The 26611-nt window shown below is 50.1% G+C and overlaps 1 protein-coding gene across 1 annotated transcript in view; it reads right to left on the reverse strand.

The window, feature by feature from the left end:
- Positions 1-3027: 3027 nt before the first annotated feature.
- Positions 3028-26611, reverse strand: part of IQGAP1 (IQ motif containing GTPase activating protein 1) — a 313620-nt gene continuing 290036 nt past the window's right edge. Inside the window, exons 35-38 of the mRNA XM_075345867.1 lie at positions 15243-15409; positions 14624-14740; positions 6414-6522; positions 3028-4938 (exon numbers count right to left, since the gene is read on the reverse strand). Coding sequence (XP_075201982.1) covers positions 4825-4938; positions 6414-6522; positions 14624-14740; positions 15243-15409 — 507 coding nt within the window. The 3' untranslated portion in view covers positions 3028-4824. The remainder of the gene's footprint in view (positions 4939-6413; positions 6523-14623; positions 14741-15242; positions 15410-26611) is intronic.

Below are 26611 nucleotides of genomic sequence, written 5' to 3' on the forward strand. Positions count from 1 at the left end.
CCTCAGGAACTGCTCGGCTCCCTCCCCCGCTGTCTTCCTGACCGCTGGGTCCTGGCGTCTCAGCGCCATCTTGCGCTTCCAGCGCGGATGCAGCAGCCGTCCCTCCTTCACAGGGCCGGCCAGCACTCACCGCTCCGTGGGCTGGCTCCATGCTCGCCGCTGCCCCTGCCGCCTGCACCGCTTCCGGAGCCGCTGCCGTCTCCTTGCTGAGAGTACGGCTGCTCCTGGTGATCATGGATGTGTCGGCCATCTTAGGAGCGGTTCCCGCTGGTGCAGTCTTCACCATAAAACAGTCTAATACTCTGCACCGGGGTACTTGGACGGGATGAGGTGAGCTGGGGATCTTCCTTCTTTCTCCTCTTGCCCATTCGCCGTGTGAGGGTCCTGCAGTGTTGCTCTGATGTGGTGTATCCCCGCGCCAGCAGCGGAGCTGATCGAATGCACGTCTCGATCCCTCCATGACCAGGCCACGCACCATCTGCTGTCATTTTTATAAATAAATGTTGATAAATTAGGTGTTAAAAACCTGGTGACAGATTCCCTTTAATGGCTGTGTGTTTTTATTTAGAGGACGCACCAAACTTACAATATTATACAAGATTTACACTGACTACTGTACATTGTATCAAAGTATTATATCTTGAGTGTTGTCCCATGAAAAGATAATAAAATATTTATTTAAATGTGAGGTGTACTTACTTTTGTGACATACTGTACATACTATTAGGGTATATAATTGTCCTGCTAGGCTTAAAATTCTCTTGTACCAGGAGTCCAATCCCCATCATTCAGCATTCGGATTCTGACCTATACATCAATGACCTTCTCACGGTGGTACCATTGTTTCACCAGGCAATAACTAAATAGCTTTGGCTGAAAAGGCAATAAAAGTCCTTCATAGAACTTGCTTGGTAGCAGAAGATTACATCATATACAGTGTGTCCACCGCCATTAACTTGAGAACGGTGGCAGCTATAGGCATATAAGTGGTGTCTAGGTATAGTAAAGTAGCCATGTGCTACGCAACAAAACCACATATAGCGCCACCTGGTGGAAAACAACAGTTACCATTTTTATCTCAGAACGAATTAGAGAAAAGTATACTACAAAGTTGTAGGGCATCATCAATTCAATACAAATCGACACCTTTGCACACAGAAATGCTATAGAACGTGTAAAACTCAGAAGGCTGCAGACGTGAAGCGATACCTCATGGAGACCTGCCTACAAGTCATTGGGGATGGTGGCTGCATGGAGTGGCCTCCACGCTCACCTGACCTGACCCCATTGGACTTCTTTCTGTGAGGTCACATCAAACAGCAGGTGAATGCGACCCCTCCCCCAACATTGCAGGACCTACGACGACGTATCACAGATGCTTGTGCAAACGTGTCACCTACCATATTGCACAATGTGCAGCAAGATACAGTATGCTGTCCAGAGTCCAGATGTGCATTGCAGCTGACGGTGGCCACTTTGAGCCTCAAAGTTAAATAAGCGCCAAATGTGTGACCAGCATTCAATGTTTTGGAGGGGTCATGGGTTTCATATCAAAGCATTTCTGTATGCAATGTGTCGATTCGTATTGAATTGATGATGCCCTACAATTTTTACATTCACTTTTTTTCTCTCTCATTCCGTTTTAAAGATAAAAATGCTAACTCCGTTTTTTTCCACCAGGTAGCGCTATAGGTGACTTCATTGCGTAGTGCATGACTACTTTACTATACCTACCGTGTTTTTCCAAAAATAAGACCTCCCCAAAAATAAGCCCTAGCAGGGATTTTCAGCATTTTTGGAGAAAGGCTTAAATATAAGCCCTCCACCGAAAATAAGCCCTAGTCGCGGATCAATAATGAAGTGTCCGTGCAGCTAAAAAAGATACAGATACTGCAGGACACTTCATTATACACAGCGGCACCCGGCAATTACACTCACCCGACACTGAGCGGCAGGACCTGCAGTGATCACACACCCGCACACATCAGATCTCACACACACACACACACACAAAATCAGATCTCACACACAAACATCGGATCGCACACACAGTCACACTGTGTGTTTGTGTGTGTGATCTTCTGTGTGTGTGTGTGATCTGCTGTGTGTGTGTGTGTGTCTGTGTGTGATCTGCTGTGCGTGTCAGCTAACAGCAGGGTAGGGCGGCGTGCAGCACCGACCGGAGATCACAGGAGAACCTGGGAACCACGCAGATGTCCTGGTCTGGTGAGTATGAGTCTCCTGGGAAGTGGGGGGGGGCAGCTTTTTTCTGGGGTAAGTTTACTCCCAACCGTGTTTCTCCAAGAATAAGACCTCCTCCAAAAATAAGCCCTAGTGCTTTTTTGGGGGGCAAAAAAAATATAAGACATTGTCTTATTTTTGGAAAAACACGGTAGACACCATTTCTATGCCTATAGCTGCCACCGTTCTCAAGTTAATGGCGGTGGACAGGATATGGGTGGACACACTGTATACCAAGGCTGGTTCATTATGCTTCACAGGCAGCTCAGACATTGGTTCTCATAATCATTAGGTTATCATACCCAATAGACTCCACATTTTGGAATCAAGTGATTCTGCTACCCTCTTAGATCCACTTTGCTGTGATAGCTCAGGTGTCCACAATGATATTGTATGAATAAAGGTATGCTATTCGAGCAGATTCTATGCAAGCCTTTTTATTAAGAAGGCAACCATGGATTACGTGTTTAGGTACTCCAGGTCTCGGTCACATTGTTTCCCCTGTTATAGTATTCTGATAGTCTATTTAACCTCTTACCCTCCCCAACCCTTCTTGCTATGCTGTCTTCTCATGGAAACTACATATGATTGGATTGAGCCTAGCCATCTAAACTACTCTATGATCATTGCTTGTGTATAACATGTTGTATTGTAGAGCTTTAATGTTGACCCCTTTGTGGGGATTTAGGCATAACGTTCTATGGTTTGTATTGTTACTTTGTAGCAAAAATGTAACTGGACATCCATATAATAAACGTAAGAGAATAAAAGAAATATCACAGCATAAAATGTAAACAAATTATCTTTTTATTCAGCTAAAACAAAATATGGATACAGGCAGGCAGCCCCATATACCAAAAAGCACAACACTGAGGGTACTGAAAGAGAAATCAATGGAATAGTGAAGACATACGCGAGGCCATCAATAAATACAGATGCCAAGAGATCACAATATATTGACATATCCGTAGGTGGGGGTCAGACACCAGGCACCCTGACCAATCAGCTGTTATTCAAAAGCGTAGGAGGTGTTCGGCAATACGTGGCAGCGGCCGATACACACTGCGTAATACAGCCTTGTGCGAACTGCGAAGTGAAGAACTCTCGATCAGTGGGGGTGTAGGACCCCCGCTAATCTCATAATGATGACCTATCGGGATTGATGATCCCTATGCTGTGACAATCCCTTTAATACATTGTGAGCTCTTAAATCCCAATATTGTCCATGGGATCAGCACATGCAATAGAAATCTACATGATCTATACTGTTCCTAAGCTAGAAGCCATTCCAAATAAGCAATGCAAAGAACGCATCCCCCCTAATCATTACCTAACAGTACAAGCTGTGCAGTGAACCTCCGAGACGCTGTCATCCCTTACTAGTAACACGATAAATAGGCGCCAAATACGCAACGACGCATCTCAGCTCGACGGATGTGAACATGGAGTCGCTTTGTCAATTTAAAGATCAATATACATATCTCTATTAATATAAAAAGTCTTTTTTTTTTTCTAAAAAATATCTAGGTGTATGAATATACAATTCTAAATATAGCGTCTACCCAACGACGGACGCAGCCAAGGAATCTGAAGGAATAATCGTGAAATAGTGTTTCTTACATTCTCTGATTTATAGTCTTTTATATCTTTAGCTATTCTCGTTACTCCGTAGGTTTTATATAAACTTTTTTTTTTTTAAATTCTATTTAAATTTTCCTTTCCTGAGTAACACGAAATTACAAGCCAACATTTTACAATAAACCTCTGTTAGCTCATTTAGATAAAAATGTGGCAAAATTTAAGGCAAAACCCCTACCAAAAAAACCCAAAACGCAGCTGTAGAAGGAACCGGATGGACTTTCTGCAATAGAAGGAAAATGAGGCCGGCGTTTAATTCCAGTTTAGCAATATGTTGTAAAAACAGCCACTTTCCGTGAATGGGTTTAGTTTACATTGGCCCCATTATTAGAAGCCCCGAGTGCAGATACCTGACCACGTGTCATTAGAGCCCAATACAAGCAAGCCATTGAGTCAATACTGACCATAGCCGCGAAGCCAACTACACATAACCCCGCCATACGGAGACGCGGATACGTGCTCATAAATAAGCGACGTCATGAAGAAATCCTGATCTCTGCATAGAATACATCAACCACTTAAAGCAAAAGGAAAAGAAAAAGTGCCTGCACTGTTAAATAGAAACATTTTGCTTATTGAAAATTGTCAAATAATATGGAATATAATCTATAAAGATCATTTTCATCTACAGAAAAAAATAATAACAAATATTCTAACACATACATATTTATGCAGTTAGTGCAGGTCTGTGAGACCGGATGCATCGTATGCTAACTAATCCTCGGCAGATCCGGTGTGTGTACCCCACGCTCATCTCCTATGTAACAGCCAGGTGTTGCTTCCTTACGTTTAGCATCAGCGAGATACAGTACTTGCAGAGTTTGGGCACATGACCTCATACAAATATAAAAGCATTTTAAGTAGGTTGTAGCCACCAATCGTTTGGTGATCGGGAGGCAGAAAAGGTCCATCGTTTGCTCCTCAGATGGGGAAGCTCTTCTGGTTTTACTTCCCGTAGAATTTCTTGTTTAGGAGGAAGATCAGGAGGTTTACATTGACTTTCGCTCGGTCAAACATCTTCATGACTGCCACACCTTCATACTGCAGCTGAAGGAGATCCTACCATACAAGAAGTAAAATAATAAGAATGTGAGAGAAGGGAGAGACAGACTAAAAGGTATTGATCTGTAACATAAGACAATGGATGTCAGAGCTTGATTGAGTGTAGGTCACATCCAGCTCCTCGTATTGTGCTTTCCACTCACTGATTGACACGTAGCTTTCCCTCTATATAAAAGATGTTCTTCAGCAGCTGCAGTAAACTCTGTATTGCTGAAAATCATCAGTACACACAGTTCTTGCAGAACTTTTTTTTTTTTTTTTTTTACCTAAACAGGTGAACAGATATATCTCTTATTCCTCAAGGAGAGGATCTGCAATAGCTGAGGTTTGTATTAGAAAGAATGTGTGCCCTAGTTTATATTATACAGAATATTAGAAATCACAATGGAGTATAAGTACACAGTCGATGTGTTAGGCCCTGTGCGCACTAATAAATGGAATTTTCTTAAAAAAATTCCGGACCCTCTGAAAGAATTCCACACCCGCGGCATAAAAACTGCAAAAAACTACACCCGAAATTCGCATGCAGTTTTGCGTGGTTTTTCCGCAGGTTGGTCCCGGCAGTTTTTTACCATTGTCTATGGCAAAAACTGTAGGTACCTGCGGAAAAGAAGTGACATGCACATAAATTCCGCAGGGACAAAAAACGCAGTGTGCGCCCAGCTTTTTTTTTATCCCCATAGGTTTTGCTGGAAAAGGACTGCAGAAATGTTAAACATTTTCTGCAGCATACCTTCAGCGAAATCCGCAGCAATTCTGCGGTAAAATCCGCAGCGTGCGCACAAGGCCTAAAAGAGTAAAAATATGTTTATGCGATTGCAGAATATTGGGTCCGGGTCCTGAGATCCTGACCAACTACATCAGCAGACTCCTAACATTTGCTGCCTTAGGCCCTGTGCACACGCTGCGGATTTTGCCGCAGAAAATGTGTAACATTGCTGCAGTCATTCCCCAGCAAATCCTATGGGTTTTAAAAAATGCTGTGCGCACACTGCGTTTTTTTTTATACCTGCGGATTTAGCCGCGGATTTTCAGCTGCGGAATTAATGAGCATGTCACTTATTTTCCGCAGGTAGTTGTGTTTTTTGCCATAGAGAATGGTAAAAACCGCGAGAATCAACTTGCGACAAATCACGGCAAAAACGCGGGTGTAGTTTTACCGCGGTTGCGGGATTCTTTTAGAGGGTTCATTTTTTTCTTAATAAAAAGGCGCACATAGCCTAAGCATGCACACAGAACGGAGTACGGATCCAACAGAAGGTCTATGCTTTCTACAGAATGCTCTGTGTTCACGCTCAGGCTGCAGATTTGCGCTCCTGTCTCCAGAGAGGCGCACTCCAGTGCTGTTTTGAGGGATCAGAAGGGGTCTCAGGACCAGCCCCCCCCCCCCCATTGATTTACAAGCACTTGGAGAAATAAAAAAAAAAATGTTGCCAACCATCTAACAAGATTTCATGAAATTCACACATTACCTGATAATGCAGCATGTAGGTTTCCATCTGAACACCCATGAACTTGGCTTTCACTTCAAAATCTCCAACCTCTTCTGTCGGAGTAATTTCAAAGATAACGTTCTTAAACCTGAAGACAAAAGAAGCACATTTTGGTTCTAGTTTTCAGACACCATAAAGCCCGTGCTTCAGAGCCAGAATATTTTTGGAAAATTGTATAGACCCATACAGTATAGAAGGAAATATGGTGCAGGACAAAAACTAAAGCACGTAATGCAGAAATGTAGGCAGTGATGCAACACCCAGAGGAAAGTAGCTGTGGGCTAAAAGGGAAGGGTGTTGCTCAAGGTATGGGAGTACAAATGTGAAGCAATCCTTTCATAACACAGATTTTTGGTCGGCAGTCAGTGTCTTCTAGAGCTGCGAAGACAGAACTGTGATTATGTGTCACTTACATAAGAGGAAGAAGCAAGAATACAGGAAAAGGCATCTGTGGTGCAATTTACAAGGACTCTGACCCAAAATGTGAGAAGAGGAAAACTACATGTACAGAAACAATACGGTTATTGGTAAAATGTCACATAATCGGATGTCCACCATCCATGAAAACAAGAAGAACTGGGAATTTGCTCTTTTATGTCATATGAAACTAAAACTACAGTTTACTTACATTGTGTTGACTAAATAAAAACCATTAGAATTAATGTTAACGTTAACCCCTTCTCAACCTTTGATGCATATTTACATCAAAAAAGTCGTGTCTCTGCCTTTGATGTAGGTTTGCGCACTAAGCCTTCATCTTTCCCTAAACATGACGGCTGATCCGATCCGCCATCATGTGCCTCTAATAGCCGTGGGTGAAACTGAGATCCGCCTGCAGCTGTTAACTAGTTAAACCCCCCTGTCAATCTCTAATTGCGGGATTTGACACGTAGCGGCAGGGAGTGCATCATTCCCCCTCCCATCAGCGTGCCAATGACGTCTTCATGGGGCGTCAAGGGATTGGCATTCTAGCCATGGGTGAGTTGATGACCCCTGTGTTGGTCATTATGATCCTCCTGGGAATGCCAACATTCATAGGAGATGATGATTTCTGCTGTACAGCAGTGCTGATGCCCTGCTCTGTACAGCACAAGAGATCGGATGATCGCAGCTTCAAGTCCCCTAAGGGGACTAGTAAATACAATAGAAACTGGGGGAAATACATTTTTAAAAATAAAGCAAAAGTTCAAATAACCCCCTTTGAAAATAAAACAAAAAAATAGACATTTGGTATTGTCGCATTCAGACATGTCTGCTCTATCAAAATATAAAATAAATTAATCTGATCGGTAAACAGCATAAGGAAAAAAAATTCAAAAAAGCCAGAATTACTTTTTTTTTTTTTTTGGTTGCCACCACATTGCAATAAAATGTAATAAGAGGCAGACAAAGCATTACATCTACCCCAAAATGGTAGAAGTAAAAAAAACAGCACAGGGAGTAAATCATAAGCCTTCACTGAGCCAGAGATCCTGAAAAATAAAAATGTTATGGTTTTTGGAAAATGGTGCCAAAAGCGATGTTTTTGAGGACAGACATCTGAATTTTTTTTACCACTTAAATTCTAACAAAACTATAAAAGTTTGGTTACTAAGCACTAGACCCGACCTGGGGAATCATACTGCCAGATCAGTTTTACCATATAGTGAACATGGTAAATAAAAAAAAACATTAGTGGAATTGCACATTTTTATCATTTCACCGCACCTGGAATTTTTCCCATTTCCCAGTACAATATATGGTAAATTAATGAATGGTGTTATTCAAAAGTACAATTCATCCCGCAAAAAGCAACCATCACATGGCAATATTGACAGAAAACAACAAAAAATGGGCAAAATCGCAAGGTAATGAAGGGGCTATTATATTCTTAGCACTATACATGACCATTATGTGTTTAGCAGACTTTTGACCATTCATGTTCACTATTGGTCAGCTGTAAAGAAGGGAATTTTGTTTACTTACCGTAAATTCCTTTTCTTCTAGCTCCAATTGGGAGACCCAGACAATTGGGGTGTATAGGCTATGCCTCCGGAGGCCGCACAAAGTATTACACTAAAAGTGTAAAGCCCCTCCCCTTCTGCCTATACACCCCCCGTGGTCCCACGGGCTCCTCAGTTTTGGTGCAAAAGCAAGAAGGAGGAAAAAAAATTATAAACTGGTTTAAAGTAAATTCAATCCGAAGGAATATCGGAGAACTGAAACCATTCAACATGAACAACATGTGTACACAAAAAAACAGGGGCGGGTGCTGGGTCTCCAAATTGGAGCTAGAAGAAAAGGAATTTACGGTAAGTAAACAAAATTCCCTTCTTCTTTGTCGCTCCATTGGGAGACCCAGACAATTGGGACGTCCAAAAGCAGTCCCTGGGTGGGTAAATTAATACCTCGTAATAGAGCCGTAAACGGCCCCTTCCTACAGGTGGGCAACCGCCGCCTGAAGGACTCGTCTACCTAGGCTGGCATCCGCCGAAGCATAGGTATGCACCTGATAGTGTTTCGTGAAAGTGTGCAGGCTCGACCAGGTAGCCGCCTGACACACCTGCTGAGCCGTAGCCTGGTGCCTCAAAGCCCAGGACGCGCCCACGGCTCTGGTAGAATGGGCCTTCAGCCCTGAGGGAACCGGAAGCCCAGCAGAACGGTAAGCTTCGAGAATTGGCTCCTTGATCCACCGAGCCAGGGTTGATTTGGAAGCCTGTGACCCTTTACGCTGGCCAGCGACAAGGACAAAGAGTGCATCCGAGCGGCGCAGGGGCGCCGTACGAGAAATGTAGAGTCTGAGTGCTCTCACCAGATCTAACAAGTGCAAATCCTTTTCACATTGGTGAACTGGATGAGGACAAAAAGAGGGTAAGGAGATATCCTGATTGAGATGAAAGGGGGATACCACCTTGGGGAGAAATTCCGGAACCGGACGCAGAACCACCTTGTCCTGGTGAAACACCAGGAAAGGGGCTTTGCACGACAACGCTGCTAACTCAGACACTCTCCGAAGAGAGGTGACTGCTACTAGGAAAACCACTTTCTGCGAAAGGCGTGAGAGAGAAATATCCCTCATTGGCTCGAATGGTGGTTTCTGAAGAGCCATCAGCACCCTGTTCAGATCCCAGGGTTCTAACGGCCGCTTGTAAGGAGGAACGATGTGACAAACCCCCTGCAGGAACGTGCGTACCTGTGGAAGTCTGGCTAGGCGCTTCTGGAAAAACACAGAGAGCGCTGAGACTTGTCCCTTAAGGGAGCCGAGCGACAAACCCTTTTCCAGTCCAGATTGAAGGAAGGACAGAAAAGTGGGCAAGGCAAAAGGCCAGGGAGAAAAACCCTGAGCAGAGCACCATGACAGGAAAATTTTCCACGTCCTGTGGTAGATCTTGGCGGACGTTGGTTTCCTAGCCTGTCTCATAGTGGCAATGACCTCTTGAGATAATCCTGAAGACGCTAGGATCCAGGACTCAATGGCCACACAGTCAGGTTGAGGGCCGCAGAATTCAGATGGAAAAACGGCCCTTGAGACAGTAAGTCTGGTCGGTCTGGTAGTGCCCACGGTTGGCCGACCGTGAGATGCCACAGATCCGGGTACCACGACCTCCTCGGCCAGTCTGGAGCGACGAGGATGACGCGGCGGCAGTCGGCCCTGATCTTGCGTAACACTCTGGGCAACAGTGCCAGCGGAGGAAACACATAAGGGAGCTGAAACTGCGACCAATCCTGAACTAAGGCGTCTGCCGCCATAGCTCTGGGATCTTGAGACCGTGCCATGAACGTCGGTACCTTGTTGTTGTGCCGGGACGCCATGAGGTCGACGTCCGGCACCCCCCAGCGGCAACAGATCTCCTGAAACACGTCCGGGTGAAGGGACCATTTTCCTGCGTCCATGCCCTGGCGACTGAGATAATCTGCTTCCCAGTTTTCCACGCCCGGGATGTGAACTGCAGAGATGGTGGAGGCCGTGGCTTCCACCCACATCAAGATCCGCCGGACTTCCTGGAAGGCTTGCCGACTGCGTGTGCCGCCTTGGTGGTTGATGTATGCCACCGCTGTGGAATTGTTCGACTGAATTCGGATCTGCTTGCCTTCCAGCCACTGCTGGAACGCTTTCAGGGCAAGGTACACTGCCCGTATTTCCAGAACATTGATCTGAAGTGAGGACTCTTGCCGGGTCCACGTACCCTGAGCCCTGTGGTGGAGAAAAACCGCTCCCCACCCTGACAGACTCGCGTCCGTCGTGACCACCTCCCAGGATGGGGGTAGGAAGGATTTCCCCTTCGATAATGAAGTGGGAAGAAGCCACCACCGAAGGGAAGCTTTGGTCGCCTGAGAGAGAGAGACGTTCCTGTCGAGGGACGTCGGCTTCCTGTCCCATTTGCGAAGGATGTCCCATTGAAGAGGACGCAGGTGAAACTGCGCGAAAGGGACTGCCTCCATTGCTGCCACCATCTTCCCCAGGAAGTGCATGAGGCGCCTCAAGGGGTGTGCCTGACCTTGAAGGAGAGATTGTACCCCCTTCTGTAGCGACCGCTGCTTGATCAGCGGAAGCTTCACTATCGCTGAGAGGGTATGAAACTCCATGCCAAGATATGTCAGCGATTGGGTCGGTGTCAGATTTGACTTTGGAAAATTGATGATCCACCCGAAACTCTGGAGAGTCTCCAGAGTAGCGTCGAGGCTGTGTTGGCATGCCTCTTGAGAGGGTGCCATGATCAGGAGATCGTCCAAGTAAGGGATCACCGAGTGACCCTGAGAGTGGAGGACCGCTACTACAGTAGCCATAACCTTGGTGAAAACCCGTGGGGCTGTTGCCAGGCCGAACGGCAGTGCCACGAACTGCAGGTGTTCGTCTCCTATGGCGAAGCGCAAGAAGCGCTGGTGCTCTGGAGCAATCGGTACGTGGAGATAAGCATCTTTGATATCGATCGATGCAAGGAAATCTCCTTGGGACATTGAGGCGATGACGGAGCGGAGGGATTCCATCCGGAACCGCCTGGTCTTTACGTGTTTGTTGAGCAGTTTTAGGTCCAGGACAGGACGGAAAGACCCGTCCTTCTTTGGGACCACAAACAGGTTGGAGTAAAAACCGTGACCCTGTTGCCGAAGAGGAACAGGGACCACCACTCCTTCTGCCTTCAGAGTGCCCAGCGCCTGCAGAAGAGCCTCGGCTCGCTCGGGAGGCGGGGATGACCTGAAGAATCGAGTCGGGGGCTTGTAACCGTGAGACAGAATGTCTCTCACCCAGCGGTCTTTTACCCGTGGCAGCCAGGTGTCGCAAAAGCGGGAGAGCCTGCCACCGACCGAGGATGCAGATTGCGGAGGCCGAAAGTCATGAGGAAGCCGCTTTGGTAGCGGCACCTCCGGTGGTCTTTTTAGGACGTGACTTAGACCGCCATGAATCAGAGTTCCTTTGATCTTTCTGAGGCCTTTTGGACGAGGGGAATTGGGACCTGCCCGCGCCCCGAAAGGACCGAAACCTCGACTGCCCCCTCCTCTGTTGGGGTATGTTCGGTTTGGGCTGGGGTAAGGATGTATCCTTTCCCTTGGATTGTTTGATGATTTCATCCAAACGCTCGCCAAACAATCGGTCGCCAGAAATTGGCAAACTAGTTAAGCGCTTTTTGGAAGCAGAATCTGCCTTCCATTCCCGTAGCCACAAGGCCCTGCGGAGTACCACCGAATTGGCGGATGCAACCGCCGTACGGCTCGCAGAGTCCAGGACAGCATTAATAGCGTAAGACGCCATTGCCGACGTCTGAGCGGTTATGGACGCCACCTGCGGCGCGGAAGTGCGTGTGGCTGCGTCGATTTGCGCTTGACCTGCTGATATAGCTTGTAGCGCCCATACGGCTGCGAATGCTGGGGCAAAAGAAGCGCCGATAGCTTCATAGATGGATTTCAACCAGAGCTCCATCTGCCTGTCAGTGGCATCTTTGAGTGAAGCCCCATCTTCCACTGCAAGTATGGATCTAGCCGCCAGTCTGGAGATTGGAGGATCCACCTTGGGACACCGAGTCCAACCTTTGACCACGTCAGGGGGAAAGGGATAACGTGTATCCTTAAGGCGCTTAGAAAAACGCTTATCTGGACAATCATGGTGATTCTGGACTGCCTCTCTGAAATCAGAGTGGTCCAGAAACATACTCGGTGTACGCTTGGGAAACCTGAAACGGAATTTCTCCTGCTGAGAAGCTGACTCCTCCACCGGAGGAACTGAGGGAGAAATATCCAACATTCGATTGATGGACGCAATAAGATCGTTCACTATGGCGTCCCCGTCCGGAGTATCAAGATTGAGAGCGGCCTCAGGATCAGAATCCTGATCAGCTGTCTCCGCGTCATCAACCAGAGATTCCCCCCTCTGAGACCCTGAACAATATGATGATGTCGAGGGAATTTCCAAGCGAGCTCGCTTAATCGGTCTGGGGCTGGGGTCCGTGTCAGAGCCCCCAGCCTGGGATCTATGAGATACCCCGGGGGGACATTGTTGGTCCAACTGAGGGGGGCCAGGGAACAATGATTCAACAGAGTCCCTGTGCTGAGATACCGGTCTGGACTGCAAGGCTTCTAGTATCTTAGCCATAGTTTCAGAGAGTTTATCCGTAAAGACTGCAAACTCCGTCCCTGTCACCTGGAGAGTGTCAGCAGGTGGCTCCCCCTGGGCCCCTCTTAGCAGAGGCTCCGGCTGAGCAAGTGCAGTAGGGGCCGAGCAGTGCACACAATGAGGGTCAGTGGAACCTGCCGGTAGCGGCGTCGTACATGCGGCGCAGGCAGCATAGTAAGCCTGTGTTTTGGCACCCCTGCCTTTTGTGGGCGCCATGCTATTGTCTTCCCTGAGCAACACAATAGGGTATATAGCCAGAAAACAACTGTGCACTATACAGTGTAAAGTATATACCATAAACATATAATTACACTTCTGCACAATGGGGCTAGCACCACAGGTGCTGCTTACCACCCGCTTAAAGCGGTTGTGAGGCCATCAGAATCCCTGCCTGGGTCTCCCAGAATTTGTCCCCCTCTGCAGCGTCCGAGGAGCTGACAGGAATGGCTGCCGGCGTCCTGAGGAGAGGAGGGAGCCGTGGGCGTGACCCAGAAAGTGCGGGAACTGGTGCCCCACAGTGCACAGTGAGGGGGGTGGAGTATGCAAAGCATTCTCCAGCCCTCAATGCTGCTCGTCTGTACAGCGTCCCGCCCTTCCCCTGCTTGTCAGGGCTGTGGGCGGGAGGAAGAAAGACTAAGCCGCAAAAGCCGGGGACTCGAGTAATAAGCGCGGCCGCCGTAAAAGCGTGGCCGCGCGGAAGTCCCCGGCGCACTACAAGTCCCAGCCGCGCCTCAGTGTTAAACATGGCGGCGGCGGTCAGCGCGGTAGTCCCCCTACATAAACACACTCAGCAACGCTGAGTGTGTAATGGCACATTTAACCCGGTCAGCGCCGCGGTCCCCGGTGCACTAGCACACCCAGCAATGCTGGAGTGTTGCTGTGCGCGGTCCCCACGGGGACACAGAGTACCTCCAAGTAGCAGGGCCATGTCCCTGAACGATACCCGGCTCCTATCCAGCAGGCTCCCAGGAGTTGTGGATGAAGCACGGTCTCAGTGCCTGGAGACCGATAGGATCCCACTTCACCCAGAGCCCTAAGGGGGATGGGGAAGGAAAACAGCATGTGGGCTCCAGCCTCCGTACCCGCAATGGATACCTCAACCTTAACAACACCGCCGACAAGAGTGGGGTGAGAAGGGAGCATGCTGGGGGCCCTATATGGGCCCACTTTTCTTCCATCCGACATAGTCAGCAGCTGCTGCTGACCAATCTATGGAGCTGTGCGTGCATGTCTGCCTCCTTCGCACAAAGCATAAAAACTGAGGAGCCCGTGGGAGCACGGGGGGGTGTATAGGCAGAAGGGGAGGGGCTTTACACTTTTAGTGTAATACTTTGTGCGGCCTCCGGAGGCATAGCCTATACACCCCAATTGTCTGGGTCTCCCAATGGAGCGACAAAGAAATTAGAGGTCCCATCAGTCAGGACCGTCCGGATTTTGCATATTTCTATAAACCTGTCACAAATCCTGTATCATGACAGCTGAGTGGGGCTTTCAGTCTGTAATGTTTATGGTGCTAGATCAATAGCAATACTGGAAGCTGGTCACAAGTGTGTAGGTGCACAATGTCCGCACAACCAGCGACAGACGGTGTGATACGTACTGATTGGCTTGCAGGTCTTCTATCTCCAATAACACGCCTTTTTCATGGAGCCGGGCTGCTGAGTATTTGAGAGAAATCTTTTTACTTTTCTTCACGTGTCCAGGCTTCTTGGAAACTCTAAGTTTAAGAAAAGAGAAAAACATTTAATTGACTCACTGACCTATGTGTCATGGCGGGAAGCAGCGTGACAAAACATATCATATCCTATCCAGTGGCAATCAGGAAATGGAAAAATGGGCCATCTTCCTGATTCAGGGGCTGCTGTGGAGGAAAAACAATGACGGGTATACAGCTCTACACCAAGACTGCGTCTCCTTCATTCTCCGCATCGGAGGGAATCCCAAGGGGTAGACCTCCACCAATTCTAAAATTACACCACATCCTAGTGATATGAGATTACAAAACTCTGAAGTTATGTTATTGAAGTTTTTAGAGAAGGCTAGATTGTCTCAGCAGAGGGTCATAGGGTGGGCACGGCTCGAACAAGGTAACCAGGCCCAACCACAATACACAAACCTCTAAGCTCCAAATCCCACAGCTTCATCATTTCCATCAGAAGCATTAGTAATAAGCACACTTCAGACATCATTGCATCATCTCAGAAGTAGGCTTTACTTACTTGCCCTTGCTTGCCAGGTTGTCCAGGCAGGTTTTGATGTAGCTTTTGTAGTAGTCTACCTGTTCTTCATAGAACAGGGCCTTGGAGTTGAGAGCAGCATGTGTCTGTTGTAGCTTCACCAACTCAGCTTTTCTTCGCTGTCTGTATCGCCTTTGATTACGGATATCCTTGAGAAAAAGAAATACCGTAACTCATGATTTCAAGTGAAAAAGTGACTTGCTGCCAGTTTAATTAAGGATTTAGTAGAGATACTAAGGAATAGAATCGGGCTGCAACCCTAATTACCATTGTCACCCTATGATGGGGGTACAGACCTCATAGAGGCGAATCAGGAGTCCAGTCTATTAGCCTGAGAGCTTCTGCACACACAGACCTCAGCTCCGGCCAAAGTGGCTCCGCGGTGTATTACATTGATAGAAAATACTGTATTTTTCGTTTTAGAAGACGCACCCCAAATTTAGAGCTAAAAAAAGAAGGGAATTTTGTTTACTTACCGTAAATTCATTTTCTTCTAGCTCCTATTGGGAGACCCAGACAATTGGGTGTATAGCTTCTGCCTCCGGAGGCCACACAAGAAGGGAATTTTGTTACTTACCGTAAATTCCTTTTCTTCTAGCTCTTATTGGGAGACCCAGACGATTGGGGTATAGCTACTGCCCTCTGGAGGCCACACAAAGCACTACATCAAAAGTGCAAGGCCCCTCCCCCTCTGGCTATACCCCCCCCGTGATATCACGGGTTCTCCAGTTTTAGTGCCAAAGCAAGAAGGAGGAAGCCAATAACTGGTTTAAACAAATTAACTCCGAATAACATCGGAGAACTGAAAAACCGTTCAACATGAACAACATGTGTACCCGCAAACAACAAAAAAACATCCCGAAGGACAACAGGGCGGGTGCTGGGTCTCCCAATAAGAGCTAGAAGAAAAGGAATTTACGGTAAGTAACAAAATTCCCTTCTTCTTCAGCGCTCTATTGGGAGACCCAGACGATTGGGACGTCCAAAAGCTGTCCCTGGGTGGGTAAAGAAATACCTCATGTTAGAGCTGCAAAACAGCCCTCCCCTACGGGGGTGTCACTGCCGCCTGCAGGACTCTTCTACCTAAGCTGGCATCCGCCGAAGCATAGGTATGCACCTGATAATGCTTGGTGAAAGTGTGCAGACTGGACCAGGTAGCTGCCTGGCACACCTGTTGAGCCGAAGCCTGGTGACGAAATGCCCAGGACGCACCCACGGCTCTGGTTGAGTGGGCTTTTAGCCCTGAAGGAACCGGAAGCCCCGCAGAACGGTAGGCCTCTAGAATTGGTTCTTTGATCCATCGAGCCAGGGTGGCTTTAGAAGCCTGCAACCCCTTGCGCGGACCAGCGACAAGGACAAAAAGTGCATCGGCACGGCGCATGGGCGCCGTGCGGGAAATGTAGATTCTGAGTGCTCTCACCAGATCTAGCAAACGTAAGTCCTTTTCATACCGGTGAACCGGATGAGGACAAAAGGAAGGCAAGGATATATCCTGATTAAGATGAAACGAGGATACGACCTTAGGGAGAAACTCCGGAATGGGGCGCAGCACTACCTTGTCCTGGTGGAACACCAGGAAGGGAGCCTTGGATGACAGAGCTGCCAGCTCCGACACTCGCCGAAGCGATGTGATCGCAACAAGAAACGCCACTTTCTGTGACAGGCGAGAAAAGGAAACTTCCTTCAGAGGCTCGAAAGGCGGCTTCTGGAGAGCAACTAATACCCTGTTCAGATCCCATGGATCTAACGGCCGCCTGTACGGGGGCACAATATGACAGACCCCCTGCAGGAACGTGCGCACCTTAGGAAGACGTGCTAGACGCTTCTGAAAAAACACGGATAGTGCCGAAACTTGCCCTTTAAGGGAGCTGAGCGACAAGCCCTTTTCTAACCCCGATTGCAGGAAGGAAAGAAACTTGGGCAATGCAAATGGCCAGGGAGACACTCCCTGAGCAGAGCACCAGGATAAGAAAATCTTCCACGTTCTGTGGTAGATCTTAGCCGAATTCGACTTTCTAGCTTGTCTCATTGTGGCAACGACTCCTTGAGATAATCCTGCAGATGCTAGGATCCAGGACTCAATGGCCACACAGTCAGGTTCAGGGCCGCAGAATTCTGATGGAAAAACGGCCCTTGGGACAGTAAGTCTGGTCGGTCTGGCAGTGACCACGGTCGACCGATCGTGAGATGCCACAGATCCGGATACCACGACCTCCTCGGCCAGTCTGGAGCGACGAGTATGATGCGGCTGCACTCGGATCTGATCTTGCGTAGCACTCTGGGCAAGAGCGCCAGAGGCGGAAACACGTATGGGAGCTGAAACTGCGACCAATCTTGAACCAAGGCGTCTGCCGCCAGAGCTCTTTGATCGCGCGACCTCGCCATGAATGCCGGGACCTTGTTGTTGTGCCGGGATGCCATTAGGTCGACGTCCGGCACTCCCCAGCGGCGACAGATTTCCTGAAACACGTCCGGGTGAAGGGACCATTCCCCTGCGTCCATGCCCTGGCGACTGAGGAAGTCTGCTTCCCAGTTTTCTACGCCTGGGATGTGAACCGCGGATATGGTGGATGCTGTGTCCTCCACCCACATTAGAATGCGCCGGACTTCTTGGAAGGCTTGCCGACTGCGCGTCCCTCCTTGGTGGTTGATGTATGCCACCGCTGTGGAGTTGTCCGATTGGATTCGGATCTGCTTCCCTTCCAGCCACTGTTGGAAGGCCAGTAGAGCAAGATACACTGCTCTGATCTCCAGAACATTGATCTGAAGGGTGGACTCCTGCGGAGTCCACGTCCCCTGAGCCCTGTGGTGGAGAAATACCGCTCCCCACCCTGACAGACTCGCATCTGTCGTGACTACTGCCCAGGATGGGGGCAGGAAGGATCTTCCCTGAGACAATGAGGTGGGAAGGAGCCACCATTGTAGGGAGTCCTTGGCCGTCTGGGAAAGCGAGACTTTCCTGTCCAGTGACGTTGACTTCCCGTCCCATTGGCGGAGAATGTCCCATTGAAGTGGGCGCAGATGAAATTGCGCAAAGGGAACTGCTTCCATGGCTGCCACCATCTTCCCTAGGAAATGCATGAGGCGCCGCAAGGGATGCAACTGGCCCTGCAGAAGAGATTGCACCCCTGTCTGTAGTGACCGCTGCTTGTTCAGCGGGAGCTTCACTATCGCTGCTAGAGTATGAAACTCCATGCCAAGATACGTTAGTGATTGAGTCGGTGATAGGATCGACTTTGGAAAGTTGATGATCCATCCGAAAGACTGTAGGGTCTCCAGCGTAGCATTCAGGCTGTGCTGACATGCCTCTTGAGAGGGAGCTTTGACCAATAAATCGTCTAGGTAAGGGATCACCGAGTGTCCCTGAGAGTGCAAGACTGCTACCACCGCCGCCATGACCTTGGTGAAGACCCGTGGGGCTGTCGCCAGACCAAATGGCAGAGCTACGAACTGAAAATGGTCGTCTTCTATCACAAAACGTAGAAAACGTTGATGTTCTGTAGCAATTGGCACGTGGAGATAAGCATCTTTGATGTCTATTGAGGCAAGGAAGTCTCCTCTGGACATTGAGGCAATGACAGAACGCAGGGTTTCCATCCGGAACTTCCTGGCGTGCACATGTTTGTTGAGCCGTTTTAGGTCCAGAACAGGACGGAACGAGCCGTCCTTTTTTGGAACCACAAAGAGATTGGAGTAAAACCCTTGCCCTTGTTCCTGAGGAGGGACTGGGATCACCACTCCTTCCGCTCTTAGGGAGTCCACCGCCTGCAGCAGAGCATCTGCTCGGTCTGGATGTGGGGAGGTTCTGAAGAACCGAGCTGGAGGACGAGAATTGAACTCGATTCTGTACCCGCGAGACAAAATGTCCGTCACCCACCGGTCTTTGACCTGTGACATCCAAATGCCGGAAAAGCGGGAGAGCCTGCCCCCGACCGGCGATGCGGAGGGAGGGGGCTGGAAGTCATGAGGTAGCCGCTTTGGAAGCGGTACCTCCATTTGCTTTCTTGGGGCGCGTGTGAGCCCGCCACGAATCTGAGTGTCTTTGCGTCCTCTGAGTCCCTTTGGACGAGGTAAATGGTGTCTTGCCCGAACCTCGAAAGGACTGAAACCTCTGCTGCCACTTTTTCTGCTGAGGTTTGGTTGTTCTGGGTTGTGGTAAAGAGGAGTCTTTACCCTTGGACTGCTTAATGATATCAGCCAATGGCTCGCCAAACAGTCTATCTCTAGATAAAGGCAAACTGGTTAAACATTTTTTGGAACCAGCATCTGCTTTCCAGTCCTTTAACCACAAGGCTCTGCGCAAAACTACCGAATTGGCGGACGCCATTGAGGTGCGACTGGTAGATTCTAGGACCGCATTGATAGCGTAAGACGCAAACGCCGACATCTGCGTGGTAAGATGCGCCACTTGCGGCACTGCTGGATGTATGATAGCATCCACTTTTGCTAAGCCAGCTGAAATAGCCTGGAGTGCCCATACGGCTGCGAATGCCGGAGCAAACGACGCGCCGATAGCTTCATAGACAGATTTTAACCAAAGGTCCATCTGTCTGTCATTGGCATCTTTAAGTGAAGCGCCATCCTCCACTGCAACTATGGACCTAGCTGCGAGTTTGGAAATCGGGGGGTCTACCTTTGGACACTGTGTCCAGCGCTTGACCACCTCAGGGGGGAAAGGGAAACGCGTATCTTTAGATCGTTTAGAGAAACGCCTTTCTGGGTGAGCGTCGTGCTTCTGGATTGATTCTCTGAAGTCAGAGTGATCCAAGAAAGCACTCAATTTACGCTTGGGATAAAGGAAACGAAACTTCTCCTGCTCTGCCGCTGCCTCTTCTGCTGAAGGGGCTGGGGGAGAAATATCCAACAGCCTATTGATGGCTGAGATAAGGTCGTTTACCATGGCGTCCCCATCAGGGGTATCCAGGTTGAGAGGGGTTCCAGGAATGGATTCCTGATCACTCTCATCAGACACATCACCGGGAGACTGATTGCGCTGAGACCCTGAGCAATGTGATGACGTCGAGGGTCTTTCCCAGCGAGCTCGCTTAGGGTGGCTGGGGCTATCATCTGAGTCATAATCCTCGGCCTGTGAAGCCGGGGACCCCCCTGTGGGCTGGATTAATTCCAAGTGAGGGGGACCTGAGGACAGAGGCCTCGCCGTGCCCAAAGACTGAGCCCCATGCATAGATTGCAAGGTTTCAAGGATTTTTGCCATAGACAGAGACATATTATCAGCAAAAACTGCAAAGTCTGTCCCTGTCACCGGGGCAGAACTTACAAGCGTCTCAGCCTGGGTCACTACCTCTCCTGACTCCGGCTGGCGAAGCAGCACCGGGTCGGAGCATTGCACACAATGGGAGCCTGCTGGTAGATTAGCCCCACATGCAGCACACGCAGTACACACAGCCCTGGCCTTGGCAGCCTTGCGTTTTGAGGATGGCATGTTGCTGCTTCCACAGAGTGATCTGGGAGAGCAGCCAGAAGCGACCTCACAGTGCAAGAAAAACAATATCTATATATCTGTACACAGTACACCAATACACCGTGAGGCACTAGAGGGACCAGCACAGAAAAATCGCTTACCGCCCGCTTAAAAAGCGGGTGTGTGGTCGCCAGATAGCCCCTAGTCCAGGTCTCCCAGAGCCTTGCGTCCTTCCTCCAGCCAGACTGCATGTAATGGCTGCCGGCGTCCTGAGAGGAAGGGGGGCGGGCCCTGGGCGTTCCTGGCTAAGAGCGGGAAGCCTGCTTCCCTCTGTGCCTAGTGTGAGGGCTGGAGCATGTAAATCAGGCTCCAGCCCTCGTCGCTGCTAGCGAACAGCGTCTCTCCCCTACCCTGAATGACAGGGTGGGGGCGGGAACGAATCGGAGCTGCCGGCGTCCTAGGCCCAAAAAGCCGGGGACTCAATTTATAACCGCCGCCGCCGTAAAAGCGCGGACGGCGGATCCCCGGCGCACCACAAGTCACAGCAGCGCCGCCCGGTCCAGAGGGGGTCGGCGCTGCGTTCCCATACACAAAAAATCCCCCAGTAATCTGTAGGGACACTAACTCCAACGTTGCGGTCCCCGGCGCACTACAACACCCAGCCAGCCCGGAGTGTGTCTGTGCCTGCCGGGGACACAGAGTACCTGTATGATGCAGGGCCTGTCCCTGATCGTACTCCTGCTCCGAATCCATCAGGTTCTAATGGGTCTGTGGATGGAGCCCGGCGTCAGAGCTGAGAGGCCGGCAGGATCCCACTTCCACAGAGCCCTACCAGGGGATGTGGAAGGAAAACAGCATGTCAGGCTCCAGCCCTGTACCAGCAATAGGTACCTCAACCTTACAACACCATCCAGGGGTGAGAAGGGAGCATGCTGGGGACACTATATGTGTCCTCTTTTCTTCCATCCGAAATAGTCAGCAGCTACTGCTGACTAAAATCTGTGGAGCTATGCATGGAATGTCTGACCTCCTTCGCACACAAAGCTAAAACTGGAGAACCCGTGATATCACGGGGGGGGTATAGCCAGAGGGGGAGGGGCCTTGCACTTTTGATGTAGTGCTTTGTGTGGCCTCCAGAGGGCAGTAGCTATACCCCAATCGTCTGGGTCTCCCAATAGAGCGCTGAAGAAAGTATTACACTTTAAAAAGTGTAACCCCTCCCCTCTGCCTATACACCCTCCCGTGCATCACGGGCTCCTCAGTTTTGGTGCAAAAGCAGGAAGGAGGAAACTTATAAATTGGTCTAAGGTAAATTCAATCCGAAGGATGTTCGGAGAACTGAAACCATGAACCAAAAGAACAATTCAACATGAACAACATGTGTACACAAAAGAACAACAGCCCGAAGGGAACAGGGGCGGGTGCTGGGTCTCCCAATAGGAGCTAGAAGAAAAGGAATTTACGGTAAGTAAACAAAATTCCCTTCTTCTTTGTCGCTCCATTGGGAGACCCAGACAATTGGGACGTCCAAAAGCAGTCCATGGGTGGGTAAAAGAATACCCCGATAAAAAAGAGCCGAAAACGGCCCCCTCTTACAGGTGGGCAACCGCCGCCTGAAGGACTCGCCTACCTAGACTGGCATCTGCCGAAGCATAGGTATGCACCTGATAGTGTTTCGTTACCTTTAGATGCAGGGCCCTGTCCCTGATGATACCAAGTCTCCTGTCCGTCAGATTCCCACAGGGGCTGCGGAGGGAGCCCGGTCCCAGTGAATGGATGACCGGTTAGGATCCCACTTCTCCCAGAGCCTCTAAGGGATGGGGAAGGAAAACGGCATGTGGCTCCAGCCTTTGTACCCGCAATGGGTACCTCAACCTTAACAGCACCGCCGACTTAGTGGGGTGAGAAGGGAGCATGCCGGGGGCCCTGTGGGGGCCCTCTTTTCTTCCATCCGATACAATCAGCAGCTGCTGCTGACTAAAATGGGAGCTCGAGTGAATGTGTGCCGCCTTCAACACAAAGCATAAAAACTGAGGAGCCCGTGAGGCACGGGAGGGTGTATAGGCAGAGGGGAGGGGTTACACTTTTTAAAGTGTAATACTTTGTGTGGCCTCCGGAGGCAGAAGCTATACACCCAATTGTCTGGGTCTCCTAATGGAGCGACAAAGAAAAGGAATTTACGGTAAGTAAACAAAATTCCCTTCTTCTTTGTCGCTCCATTGGGAGACCCAGACAATTGGGACGTCCAAAAGCAGTCCCTGGGTGGGTAAAAGAATACCTCGAGTAAAAAGAGCCGAAAAACGACCCCCTCTTACAGGTGGGCAACCGCCGCCTGAAGGACTCGCCTACCTAGACTGGCGTCTGCCGAAGCATAGGTATGCACCTGATAGTGTTTCGTGAAAGTGTGCAGACTAGACCAGGTAGCTGCCTGACACACCTGCTGAGCCGTAGCTCGGTGCCGCAGTGCCCAGGACGCACCCACGGCTCTGGTAGAATGGGCTTTCAACCCTGAAGGGAGTGGAAGTCCAGAAGAACGGTAGGATTCAAGAATCGGTTCCTTGATCCATCTAGCCAAGGTTAACTTGGAAGCCTGCGAACCCTTACGCTGGCCAGCGATAAGGACAAAGAGGGCATCTGAACGGCGCAGGGGCGCCGTGTGAGACACGTAGAGCCGGAGTGCTCTCACTAAATCTAATGAGTGCAAATCCTTTTCACATTGGTGAACTGGATGAGGGTAAAATGAAGGTAAGGAGATATCCTGATTAAGATGAAAAGGGGATACCACCTTAGGGAGAAATTCCGGCACCGGACGTAGAACCACCTTATCCTGGTGAAAAACCAGGAAGGGGGCTTTGCATGACAGCGCTGCCAGTTCCGACACTCTACGCAGCGATGTAACTGCCACTAGAAATGCCACCTTTTGCGAAAGACGTGATAAAGAAACTTCCCGCAGCGGCTCTGAAGAGACCATTCCCCCGCGTCCATGCCCTGTCGGCTGAGAAAATCTGCTTCCCAGTTTTCTACGCCCGGGATGTACACTGCGGAGATCGTGGAGGCTGTGGCTTCCACCCACTGCAGAATTCGTCGGACTTCCTGGAAGGCTTGACGACTGCGAGTGCCGCCTTGGTGGTTGATGTAAGCGACGGCCGTGGCGTTGTCCGACTGGATTCGGATCTGCTTGCCCTCCAGCCACCGATGAAAGGCCAGTAGGGCTAGATACACTGCCCTTATCTCCAGAATATTAATCTGAAGGGATGACTATCGGAGTCCAGGTTCCCTGAGCCCTGTGGTGGAGAAAAACCGCCCCCCACCCTGACAGGCTCGCGTCCGTCGTGACCACAGCCCAGGTGGGGGGTAGGAAGGATTTCCCCTGCGACAGAGAGTTGGGAAGGAGCCACCACTGAAGTGACGTCTTGGTTGCAAGGGAAAGAGAGACGTTCCTGTCGAGTGAAGTCGACCTCCTGTCCCATTTTCGGAGAATTTCCCACTGGAGTGGCCGCAGATGGAATTGCGCGAACGGCACTGCCTCCATCGCTGCCACCATCTTCCCCAGGAAGTGCATGAGGCGCCTCAAGGGGTGTGACTGACCCCGAAGAAGAGATTGCACCCCTGCCTGCAGAGAAAGCTGTTTGTCCCGCGGTAGCATGACTACCGCTGACTGAGTATGAAACTCCATCCCCAGGTACGTCAGTGATTGGGTCGGTGTCAACTGGGATTTTGGGAAGTTGATTATCCAACCGAACTGCTGGAGAGTCGCCAGAGCGACAGAAAGGCTGTTTTGACACGCCAACTGAGAGGGTGCCCTGACCAGGAGATCGTCTAAGTAGGGAATCACCGAGTGGCCCTGAGAGTGTAGGACCGACACAACGGATGCCATGACCTTGGTGAACACCCGTGGGGCTGTCGCCAGGCCGAAAGGCAATGCCACGAACTGAAGGTGTTCGTCCCTGATGGTGAAGCGCAAAAAGCGTTGATGTTCGGGAGCGATCGGCACATGGAGATAAGCATCCTTGATGTCGATCGATGCTAGGAAGTCTCCTTGTGACATTGAAGCGATGACAGAGCGGAGAGATTCCATCCGAAACCGTCTGGTGCTCACATGTCTGTTGAGTAGTTTGAGGTCCAGAACGGGACGGAACGAGCCGTCCTTCTTTGGCACCACAAACAAGTTGGAGTAAAAGCCGCGACCATGTTCCTGGGAGGGAACAGGGATCACGACTCCTTCTGTTTTCAGAGCGTTCACCGCCTGAAAAAGTGCATCGGCTCGCTCGGGGGGCAGAGATGTTCTGAAGAAACGAGTCGGAGGATGAGAGCTGAACTCTATCCTGTAACCGTGAGACAGGATGTCTCTCACCCATCGGTCTTGAACATGTGGCCACCAGGCGTCGCAAAAGCGGGAGAGCCTGCCACCGACCGAGGATGCGGTTCGGGGATGCAGAGAGTCATGAGGAGGCCGCCTTGGAAGCAGTGCCTCCTGCGGCCTTTTGGGGGTGTGACTTAGCCCGCCACGCATAGGAGTTCATCTGGCCCTTCTCCGGCCTGCTGGACGAAGAGGATTGGGGCTTGGCGGAGGGACGAAAGGACCGAAACCTCGATTGTATCTGTCGCTGCTGAGGTCTCTTTGGCTTAGACTGGGGCAAGGAGGAGTCCTTTCCCGTAGATTGCTTAATAATCTCATCCAATCGTTCGCCAAACAATCGGTCGCCAGTAAGCGGCAAACCGATTAAAAACCTCTTGGAAGCCAAGTCTGCCTTCCATTCGCGCAGCCACATGGCCCTGCGGACTGCCACAGAGTTAGCGGATGCCACTGCTGTACGGCTAGCAGAGTCTAAAGCTGCGTTCATGGCATAGGAAGAAAAAACTGACGCCTGGGAAGTCAAAGACGTAACCTGCGGAGCAGAATTACGTGTAACCGCATTAATCTCAGCCAGACAAGCTGTAGTGCCCACACGGCTGCAAAGGCCGGGGCAAAAGACGCCCCCGTGGCTTCATAGATGGATTTCGTCAGGAGCTCTATCTGCCTGTCAGTGGCATCCTTTAGCGATGATCCATCTGCAACCGATACCACAGATCTAGCCACCAATCTAGAGACTGGGGGATCCACCTTGGGACATTGAGCCCAACCCTTGACAACGTCAGGAGGGAAGGCGTAACGTGTGTCAGTAAGGCGCTTAGTAAAGCGCTTGTCCGGAACCGCTCTGGGCTTCTGGACAGCATCTCTGAAGTTAGAGTGATCGAAAAACGCACTCCGTGTACGTTTAGGGAACCGAAACTGGTGTTTCTCCTGCTGAGAAGTCGACTCCTCTACAGGTGGCGGTGGAGGAGAGATATCTAACACCTGGTTGATAGACGAGATAAGATCATTTACTATAGCGTCCCCGTCAGGTGTATCAAGATTGAGGGCAGCGTCAGTGTCAGAGCCCTGAGCTGCGACGTCCGCCTCATCCTCCAGAGAGTCCTCACGCTGGGAACCTGAGCAACGTGAAGAAGTCGGGGAAGATTCCCAGCGTGCCCGCTTAGCCGGTCTGGGACTGTGGTCCGGGCCGGAGTCCTCCACGTGAGACCTAGGGCCCCCCCTGGGAACGTGCTGCGGCGCGGGCAGAGAGGGGCCTGGGGGTGAAGATCCAACAGGGCCCGGGGCCTGTGTAGGGACCGGTCTGGACTGCAAAGCTTCAAGCAGCTTAGAAGACCATTTGTCCATAGACTGAGCCATGGAATGTGAGAGTGACTCAGAGAGTTTTTCAGCAAAAACTGCAAACTCTGTCCCTGCCGCCTGGACATGGAGAGCAACGGATTCTACCTGAGCCGAGGGGCCCACTAGTGACCGAGGCTCTGGTTGTGGAAGCAAAACAGGGGTTGAGCATTGCTCACAGTGAGGGTAGGTGGAACCTGCAGGTAACTTAGCCGCACAAGAGGTACAGGTTGCAAA

The sequence above is a fragment of the Anomaloglossus baeobatrachus genome, chromosome 4, assembly GCF_048569485.1.
Source record: "Anomaloglossus baeobatrachus isolate aAnoBae1 chromosome 4, aAnoBae1.hap1, whole genome shotgun sequence".
In the NCBI taxonomy this organism is placed as follows: Eukaryota; Metazoa; Chordata; class Amphibia; order Anura; family Aromobatidae; genus Anomaloglossus; species Anomaloglossus baeobatrachus.